Here is a 10406-nt window from a genome sequence, read left to right as displayed (position 1 = left end):
TGTTTAAGTTACTCACCGACTGGTTACACATGGTTCAATACACACATGTATTCATCCATACTCCCTCCTGAAGCCCCATTAAAATTACCATAAAAGGAAGAAAATGGTATCAATCCACAAAGAGAAGGTGGTGAGCAAGGAACAAGGGTGACTAAGCAAAGGCGGAGTTCCTGCAGTGGGAGGAGGGGGTCTGCAGCAAGCAGGAGAATTCCATCCACTGAACTCCGGCTTTAGGATGGTAGGCATGCCCCCCCCACCCCCACCCCCTGCAGGAGACCTGGGCTTTCCTCTGCAAAAATAGAATCAAGCAGGACAAAAGGTCCAAAGGAACCCTGGGTGAAGCCAAAGTCCCCAAGCCCCCAGAGCTCAGCCCCCAGCGCTACTTGGCTCCAAATAACCCAGCTGTGGCAAAAGCACAGAGGATTCTCCTTTGGGTAACAGTATTGGCCCAAAGAAAAGACAAATGAATCATGCTGCTATTTGGAACATTCAAACAAACAGAACCAAACAATGGGCTTATTACTTATCACTCTGTAACAGGCCCACCAGTGGGCAAAACCCCGTCTCCCAGGAAGCTCTCTATCAGGCATTTGAGGAAAACCCCCGTCTCCCAGGAAGCTCTCTATCAGGCATTTGAGGAATGTGGGGTTCAAAGTGAAAAACCAAAACCACATGCAAAATAAGGAGCATAATGGAGCTTTGATTCATTAATTTTTTTTGTCCAGGACTCAGGACTGAGCCCAGGGGCATTTAACCACTGAGCCACATCCTCAGCCCTTTTTATTTTTTATTTTGAGAGGGGGTCTTGCTAAGTTGCTCAGAGCTTTACTAAATTGCTGTGGCTGACTTTGAACCTGTGATCTTCCTGCCTCAGCCTCCCCAGCCTCTGTGGCATGTGCCACTGTGCCCAGCAAGAAATCAGTCTCCAAGTCCAATTCCGATTGAGAATTTCAGAGAAAAAAAATCGACAGGAGACTGGAGCTGGCAAAAACCCAGGGAAAGACAATTATTCAATCTAGAATCCTTTGCCCTCTAAAGTATTTTGCTTTTTTACAATGCTAAGTGGGAAGAATTTTTTATTTTCTAGTTTTATTATTGTCTTTTTAAATAATCGAATCAATGAAATCACACTTTGTAATTAAAAGTGGAATCTCAGAATTCAGCCCCAGAAATCGTCACCACTGCTCCATCTTTACAGGACAGCTTAGACCTTGCAGCCCCAGTCTCCCCTGCAAGCCATGGCCGAGCTCCTGGTCACCAAGCACCAGAGCCTCAGCATGCAGCATTAAGACTAACCAAGAGCCAGGAGAGGTGGGGCACACCTGTAGTCCCAGCTCAGGAGGCTGAGGCAGGAGGATGGCGAGTTCAAAGCCAGCCTCAGCAATGGCGAGGCGCTAAGCATCTCAGTGAGACCCTGTCTCTAAATAAAATACAAAATAGGACTGGGGACGTGGCTCAGTGGTCATGTGTTCCTGAGTCCAAACCCTGGTACCAAGAGAAAAAAAAAAAAGACTAACCAAGGATAGATCATTTCTAGAGCAACCCACGATAGAAAATGTGTTGTGCCTACTTCTTTATATTCTGAAATACATCTTCAATAAATGGACAAAGGGAAAGGCCCTGGCCAATGCACAGAGAAAGAAAGCGGATTAAGGGAAACCAACCCTCTGGGGAACCGGAGAGTCCCAGGATCCTCGGCAAATCCTGCAGCTTGACCTCCTCCTGCCCTTCCCCCTCCGCTCTGCATTCCTCTCTTTCTCCCTCTGAGCAGAGACAAAGACAACATCCCCTCCCTCTGGCCTTCCTCTCCCCACACTCACCAGCTGAAGCTAGAATTAAGACCGGCAGTCAGTACAGACAGGTAAGTCGAGTCAGTTCAGATCATGGAGGCCAATTTGGGTCTAGAAAGTTGGAGAGAATGAAATGTTAATTCCTTCAGAGCCCTACCTCCACCCAAATCTAGAAAACCTGCCCCTGGTCCAACCTGTTACTAAGGTAACCTGTCCCAGAGACTGTCCCTGCAGAGGTGTTAATTATGACCCCTTCCCCCTTGGCCCCTCCAGCTTCTCACCTTTTAGCCATCCCACCAGCCATCTCCCGGGCCTAGTCACTTACACAGGAAGGAGAGAGATAAGGGGAAAGAGAGCAGGAGAATAAAGGAAGCCTAGGACATATAAAAAAGCAAAACACCCCACTTCTTGGGATACCAGCTGTGGTGCCCCCTTCTCCCTCCCAGGAGAAGTCGATGTTATCTCGCTTACTCATGTATTCACTTATTTTTTGGTGGTGCTGGGGATTGAACCCATGGTGTTGTGCATGTGAGGCAAGCACTCTCCAACTGAGCGACATCCCCAACCCCAATGTTACCCTTTTAAAAAACCGTGCTTTATGTGCTTGCCTGGGTGTGCCGTGTGCTTCTCTAATGTTCAACCTTCAACACGTGAGGGAGCAGAACTGGTCACTGATGACTGGTGGTATCACTCCACACTCACCAGCTTTATCCCCTTCCCCTCTCTTGCTAAGGTCACCCCTGGTCTCCTTATGATACTGGTGCTCCCTCAAATGTTGACCGTTAGAGAAGCAAGCGGAGGCAAGCAGGGTTTATTGAAAAAGGGGAAAGAAAGACTTCTCCTGGAAGGGAGAAGGGGGCCATAGCTGGTATCCTGGTATCCAAAGATGCCAGGGGTTCTGCCCTTTTTATGTGTCCTGGGCTTCTTTTGTTTTCCTGCCTTCTTCCCCTTATCTTTCTGCTTCTAGAATATGTGACTAGGCCCAGGACTGCTCAACTGGATGGCCAAAAGGTGGGAAACAGGTGGGCTGAAGGGGGAAGGGCAGGATGGAGCAGCCAGGATACATTAACAACCTTAAAGCTCCCTGTAAGGAGGGGCAATTCCTGGGACAGGTTACCTTGGCAACAGGTTGGAGCAGGGGGAGGTTCTTGATAAAAGTGGAGAAAGGGGTCTGAAGGAATTAACATTTCAATCCCTCAAGGGACAGTCTCCAATTTGCTGGACTCACTCAAAACTGGCCTGACCCCATGGACCTATATACTGACTGCCTGTCGAATTCTGGCTTCACTTACATCCAGGGGCTTCCATCATCAGTATACTGGATCTCTAAGCACACACTGCCCACTCTCTCTCCTCCTCAAAGCTTGCCCTGTGTGATGCCGTTAAAGGGTCTGACCTTCTAGAAACTAAGGAAGCACAAAAGCCCCCTATAAATCCCAATTCTTGCAACAGAGTCAGAAAGATTTCAGACATGTCACTCAAGAGTTCCAAGGATAGGTTTATTAGAAGGGATGGAAAAGGGGAAAGAGGAGAGGGGACACTCTCAAGGGAGAGAGGAGGGGGACAGCATGCCCCTACTGCCCTCCAGATTTACTGGGGTCCTCAGGGAAGTTTCCAGAGATTTCTACCCAGGTCTACCTCTTGACTTTAGACTGACAGCATCGAGACATTAGACTTTCAAGTCCCAACTGCCATGACAATTCTAGGTCATTTTGGCCCATGCTGACTGGTTATAATTGGAACCTGTTTTTACAGATTTTATGGTCAGGGGGTTTTATCCTTACCTCCTTGAGTTCTGAGATTTGGTTTGAGTAAGCATCACAAAAATCAGGATAACCTGTATTCTTCTTATCAGTGTTATTTTGGAGCTGCTTTTCCACTGCAGATAACACAGTTTGCTGAGGATTGTAACATATCCTGTGGACTTAAGCCAGGAAGGGCGGCAGACATATTGTTTTCATAAAAGTGAAAGCATGTGGGGGTCAGCACAGTGGGCCTGGTTCATAGAATTATTCCCTTAACCTCATGTTCCCACCACTCACGTCTGTCTGTCACTTAATCAACATCAACTGCTCCTGATCTGCCATTGAGCTACCACTAGCTCCTTCTCTGCCTAGTGTTATTCAGTTGGTGTGGTGCATGGTTGGGAGGCCTCCCACCTCAGTCTCCTGGAGGCCCTGCTCCAATCCCTAACTTCCCTCTCTGGTCCTGTCTCCACCTGTTTGTCTATGACATGGCTTCCCATCTGCAGCCAGGGCTCCCCGAGAGTCCCATACACTCAACATCTCCTTTGCATGCCCCATGAACACCTCCAGGATCTCTTCCATGTCCCCATCTTCCTGGAAACCTCAAAATGTCTCTAACTTGTTCAAGGCAAAAACATGGGATGCACTCCTCAGCCCTCTCTACCTACCCCCACATCCAATCTACCACCAACTCTGATGCTTTTAGTTCCAAAGGGTTTCTGGTTCTACTTTTCTCATCATCAAGGCCCCCTGTTTTGTTCCAGTCACTTTCATCTCTCACCTAGACAATCTCATTTGTCTCTTGTCTCCAATCCACTCTCCAGGAAACCACTGGAGAGAACCTTTAGAAAGGTTATGGGGGCGGGGGAGGGGTGATTTAAATTTAAAAAAAAAATCATTTTCACATCTTAATAGACATACCTAGTATGCACAAGGTCCTGGTTCAATCCCCAGTATTGGGGATTTGGGGAGTAAGCCTAACATTTTAATAGAGGAATTATCCACAAGTAATGAGATTTTAGAAGTACAAAGGTACACAGTTCTCCTTCCTCCCCCTTTTCCTCAGCTTGAGACTTCTTCTCCTTATAGGCAACCATTAGAAGTTCCTTATTTGTAAGAATTTAAGAATCCAATTAGACCCAGCCAGCATGGACCAAAGTGACCTAGAATTGTCATGATAGTGGAACTTGAAAGTCTGATGTCATCTGGCTATCAATCAAAAGTCAAGAGGTGGACCTGGCAAAGATTATCTGGGAATTTCTCTGGGATTCCCAGTAAAACTGGAGTGCAAGAGAGGCACACTGTCCCTCTCCTCTCTGAGAGGATCCATGCTCTCTCTTGAGAGTGTCCCCTTTCCCTTTTCCTATTCCTTCAAGAAACTCATGCCTGTTACTCTGGGGGAAAAAAAAATTCCTTGCTTTTCCTTCTAAAAATATTCCATACAAGTTGGGAGTGGTGGTACATGCTTAAAACCCCAGCTACTTGGGAGTTTGTAACAGGATAATCACAAATTCAAGGCCAGCCTGGCATTTTAGAAAGATCCTGTATCAAAATAAAAAATAAAAGGACTAGGGATGTAGCTCAGTGGTAGAACACCACTGGGTTCAATTCCCAGTAACATTTAAAGAACAGAAAAAGAAAAAGAAAAGAAAATATTAAACTCAGGCACTGGACCACTGAGCCATATATATATATATATATATATATATATAGTTTACTTTTTATTTTTTGTATTTTATTGAGACACAGGGTCTCACTGAGCTTCTTAGTGCTGAGGCTGGCTTTGAATTCGGGATTCTACTGTCCTGGTCTCCCAAGCCACTGGGATCACAGGTGTGCGCCACTGGCACCCAGAGACAGGTATAGTTGTATAAACTGTTAGACATACTTTTATCTCAAAGGCAAATCAGTTCTTCTTTACAAAAGATAAACTAATTTGTTAATACGGTTGCAATTTTTTAAAAATTTTATTTTGTACTGGGGAATGAACCCAGGGGCTCTTTACACTAAGCTACATCCCAGTTCTTTTTATTTTGAGACAGGGTCTCACTAAGTTGCTGAGACTGGCCTCAAACTTTTAATTCTGCCTCAATCTCCTGAGTTACTGTGATTACAGGCATGTGCCATCACACCCAGCCTGTGGTTACAGATATTAAAGGAAAATGTTCAGTTATTGTTAAACTAAATTTAGAGTAACTTGAAAATGTAAATTCTTACCAATATTAATTTATTTTTGTTTGTTTATTTATTTTTGGCAGCGTTGCAGATTGAAACCAGGGTGTTACCCATGCTATGCAAGCTCTGTACTACTTCATTACATTCCCAGCCCCTGGTGTGAGAATCTGCAGTACTTTTTTCACATGATGCCCAGGAAAATCATTAACTGTCATTATATATTATAAAGGTAAGTCCTATATAATGGTTGAGTTGCTACTGCTCCCTGGATGGGACACCACTTGGGCTGGGTCCAAGAATGTTCCCTGTACCAGTCACTACTTTTCAGTAGGACTGCTCTCTCTTTTGAGGTGCCTGTCTCACACTCCTTGTGCCTAAAGTGGTTTTATTTCTCTCTGATTTTTGTTCTCTCAGAGAATGAAGAAGCCATCTCTTGTTTCTGCTTAATAACAGCTGAGCAATGAAATGCCAGTGGTGGGCTTTGAGGCTCCAGTAACGGGTTCTGTGGAGCTGAGACTCTCTGGTGCCCTCGGCGCCTATGGAAGCCTCTACTAGGTGGAGAACAGAGGGCAAATAGGAAAGGAAAGAAAACCTTGTGCCCTTTTGTTTAATGACCCAATAGGATAGGGCTTTTGACCCCAGCTTTCAGAGGCATCTGGTGTGCTGCATGAGATCCTCTGGGGTGACTGGCTTAGGCTTGGGCTAGATAAACGCTGGTGGTTGCTAATGATATGAAGCCTCACGGCTTTTCCTATTCACTTGAGGAATTAAGTGGTTATTTGGACACTGAGCTCCCGGACTCTTCACTGCCTTATAAACTCCCCCAGGCCATTCTGCACACCTGAAGTCTCCCAGCACCCCATAGGAGACTGAGTCGCTGGCCAACAAGGACGAGAAGTCAGGCCAGGAAAAGCAGCATGCAGGGTCCGGACAGGGGGCTGGGCACCACAGTGAGCCCTTCTCAGAGGAGCTTTAGCGGGTGGGGGGACTCCTTAAGCTTCAGTGTGCTTTGAAGGTGTCTTTATTTCTGGGAAATTTTCCTCCGTCAGGAAAGGGCAGCCCTGCCTGGGCAGGCGAGCGGGCACAGGAAGCCCTTGAGGGAGCAGGGCAGTCCTCAGCCGGCGGAGAAGAACCGGGAAACTCCATCTCCCAGCCAGGGAGAGGTGGGACCAGGGACTGCAGGGCACCCAGCGCTCCGCGGCCCCGCTGGCGGGAATGAGCCGCCAGCGCGGCCAAGGTCAGGGTCAGGGCTGACCCCAGGAGGAGGGCGCCCGCCCGCCCGCGTCGGGGCGTCGGGGCGTCGGGGCGCCGGGGCGGGGCGGGGCCTGGAGGTGGGGCCGCGGGGGCGGGGGCGTGGAAGGGCCGGGGCAGAGGCCGGGGAGGGGCGGACAGCGCGCCAGGTCTGCGCCGCGGAAGGGTGGCAGAGACGCCGAAGGCTCGCGAGGAGGTGAGGAGGGGAGAGCCGTCGGGGGAGGCGGCTGGACGGGCCGAGTGGGCGAAGGAGCGGCCCCAAGGCCACGTGTGTGCGCGCCTGCTCCAAGGCGGCCCCCTGGAGCCTCTTCACCGAGGGGTCTCGGGCCCCAGTTTCCGCCTCTGTGGCTTTCCGGCCCCAGACCACCTCTCCAGGCAGGGTTGACCCCGAGGGTCGCCCCTCTGGCGGCCCGGATCAGGGGTTGAGGTAGGGATCGGAAGGTCTGGGAGGGAGGACTTAGGGAGACCCCAGGAAAGAGGCAAAGGAGGGAGAACCTGCTTGAAGCAAGAGAGCGGAGGGCCGGGCCGAGGTGGAGACCCCCGTTTCTGGGGACAGCGGTGGGGCCGTGGGCAGCGGCAGCCCCAGTGCTGGGAGGGTTAAGCATCCCGAGTCCCGCCCGCCCTGGGCCCTCCCACGTGTTTACGTTCTCCCAAAAATATTCAGCCTCTGGCGGGTCTCGGTGGGGAGCTCCAGTCCCTGCCCCTCCCCCGCTGTTGGCCTGGGACGCGGGGCGGGGCGGCGACCTTTGGCAGCCGGGAGATTCCAGGCTGGGAGCGGGAGGAAGAAGGGTCTGTCGGGGACAGCCTGGGGACAGCCTGGACAGCGGGGAGGGGAGGGGGTGGATAGAAAGGGCGCTGAAGGGTGGCTGTGGCCACAGGACTGCTTCCCAGGCTGCTGGCCAGGGAACCCTGGTAAAACGTTACAGGCCCCGACAAAGGTGCGCAGCAGGGTGGGAGGCACCTGGTGGACACCAGGGGCGACTCAGGGAAAGGCCATTTCCCCTGTTCCTCCACCTCTTCCCAGAGTTCTACAGGCATAACTGTGAGGAGCAGGGCAGGGTAGGAGGAGCCCTGGCTGGCTGGAGAGCTGAAGACCACACACCCTCTTTCCAGGGCCCGGGCAACTGAGGTGAAGCCATGTGGCAGCTGCTTATTCCGCTGGCCCTGTGGCTGGATGCAGTGGGCTTGGGCAGGGCCGAGCTCACAGGGGTGCAGCGCAGGGCCCTACAGGTGGCCCTGGAGGAGTTCCACAAGCACCCACCTGTGCAGTGGGCTTTCCAGGAGACTGGTGTGGACAGCGCTGTGGACACGGTTAGTGGCATGGCCTTGGTCTGGCAGGGAGGTTGAGGGCTGCACCTCAGGGGGACCCGCACATCCCCAGGAAGCTTTCCAGAGAAAGGCCACCAGCCCAGGTCATATTCAGGAGCCTTGTTGCCCACTCAGCTACCCATTGAGCTTCCTGTCTGTCTGTCCACAGCCCTTCCCAGCGGGCACCTTTGTGAGGTTGGAATTTAAGCTCCAGCAGACAAACTGCCGGAAGAAGGACTGGAAGAAACCAGAGTGCAAAGCTAAGCCCGCTGGGGTGAGTGAAGATGTGTGGGGGGGGGGGCACAGATTGCACCCTTGTGTGGAACTGGGAGGTCCAGTGTGAAGCCCTGAAGACAGAGCCTTCCTAGAGGGGCAGGGCTCGGAGGGGTGGGTTGGAGAGGGAAGGATTATCCTCATCAGCACTCACATTGGAGTCTCTCAGTCATCAGTAGAAGCCCTGGTGTAGCTTGGCACCATGGTGGATTCATAGCAGGGTTTCACAGTAATCGGTCAACTCCTGGGCAAAGCCACTGTTGCTTGCCATCCCTGGTGGGGGGTGCTGTCTTCTGGTTCTGGCTCCTGTCTGGGAGGGAACACCAACCTTGGGCTGTATGGATTCTATAAAGGCCTCAGTTACCTTCATCTACTAAGAGGGGGGCATTATATCAGTGATTTTCAAACCTTTTGTTTGGCTTTAGGACACTTTTGTTCAAATCCAATCTTAAAAAAAATGTAAATAAACAGAATAGACAAAAAGCAAAGTGGTCTGGTGGAAGTCAGGTGGAAAGAACCCCTCTGCGGAGGATTCTTGCCTTTAGGCTCATTCACATGCCACACACCCATGTATGTAATTGCACATGCATGTGCACACATGCACATAGGCACACACTCATCTGGGAAGGATTCCTGTTTATATACATGTCAAATTTCCATAATTTGAAAACTGGGAAATCCCAGCAACTCAGAGGTTGCAGCAGGAGGATCGAAAGTTCAAGGGCAACCTCAGTAATTTAGAAAGACCATCAACAACTTAGTAGACCCTGTCTCAAAATGAAAAAGAAAAAGGACTGGGGATGTGACTCATTGGTAAAGCACCCCTCGGTTCTATCCCCAGTGGAAGGAAGGAAGGAAGGAAATGAGATTGACTTCTTAAAATATCCTGGGTCTGAAACCAGCATAATCTCTTGTCCCTTACTCTGGGACTTGACAGGGGAGCTGGTCTCCAGAGGACAGCTCCCAGCCTCCCCCCCACCACCGTGCTCCTGGTGCCCCATGCCCACCTCACCCTTTTTCTTTCTTCCCTCCATGCTTCCCTCCCCAGAGGAAGCGAAAATGCCTGGCCTGCATCAAACTGAACTCTGAAGATAAAGTTCTGGGCAGAATGGTTCACTGCCCTATACACACGCCAGGACGACAGGTAAGAGGCAAAGAGGTTGGGAAGGGGGCGGAAAGATGGGCTGAGGCTGGGTCTGAGGGAGAGCAGAGGAAGTTTGGATGAGAGGGAGGAGGGGCAAAAGGGTCTCGGGGCATAGTTTAGACATTTCCTAGGGGTATGAAGGTGCTGCCAGTACTACTGGCAGTTGCCTGAATTGTTGTTGGCACCGGCAGGAGCCCCAGGAACACCAGGAGACCCAGTGCAGCAGGGTGGAGCGGGCCGGCGAGGACCCTCACAGCTACTACTTCCCAGGACAATTTGCCTTCGTAAAGGCGCTGCCCCCCAGCTGAGCCCTGGACTGGTAGGCAGCCAGGGGGCAGGGATAGCCCTTGGGTTGGAGATGCTGCTGCTGGACTGTGGGAGAAGGGGAGGGGATGGATTAGAGCCTGGAAGGAAGCTGGCCCTCCCTCACCCACCAGAACCTCAGAGCGAACCTCAGAGCATCCGAACCTCAGAGCGTCCGTTGTTTGTAGAATTTCATCCCACTTCCTGCACAGCTGGGCTTGCTGCCTCGTGAAAGGCCTGCCCTCTTAGGCAGAAGATCTGCTCACATCCTGGGCTAATAAAACTGCTCTCAGACCCTGTTCCCTCTGCTCCTTATGTTGCCCCTGCCCTCGGATCAACCTATAGGAGGCCAGCAGAAAGAGGGCAAGCTGGGTGTGTGTGCACAGGCACACTGGCCCCTCCTGCTGGACACCTGGA

The 10406-nt window shown here is 51.0% G+C and overlaps 1 protein-coding gene across 4 annotated transcripts; it reads left to right on the top strand.

The window, feature by feature from the left end:
* The first annotated feature begins 7046 nt into the window (after positions 1–7046).
* On the top strand, positions 7047–10288 carry Rarres2 (retinoic acid receptor responder 2). 4 transcript variants are annotated; one of them, XM_005326645.5, is made up of 5 exons: positions 7047–7157; positions 8075–8272; positions 8439–8543; positions 9591–9686; positions 9878–10288. In XM_005326645.5, exons 2-5 carry the CDS (start codon positions 8099–8101, stop codon positions 9992–9994), a joined length of 492 nt encoding a protein of 163 aa, XP_005326702.1. In that variant the 5' UTR covers positions 7047–7157; positions 8075–8098; the 3' UTR covers positions 9995–10288. The 4 variants fall into 4 exon arrangements, with proteins under 4 accessions (XP_005326702.1, XP_021582938.1, XP_005326704.1 ...); XM_021727263.3 differs by having other exon boundaries at positions 7073–7157; positions 7986–8272; XM_005326647.5 differs by lacking the exon at positions 7047–7157 and adding an exon at positions 7176–7388.
* The last annotated feature ends 118 nt before the right edge of the window (positions 10289–10406 follow it).

Source organism: Ictidomys tridecemlineatus, chromosome 2 (assembly GCF_052094955.1).
Source record: "Ictidomys tridecemlineatus isolate mIctTri1 chromosome 2, mIctTri1.hap1, whole genome shotgun sequence".
Classification (NCBI taxonomy): domain Eukaryota; kingdom Metazoa; phylum Chordata; class Mammalia; order Rodentia; family Sciuridae; genus Ictidomys; species Ictidomys tridecemlineatus.
The sequence above is the reverse complement of the archived record's forward strand: the minus strand, read 5'-3'. Positions and strand labels throughout refer to the sequence as shown.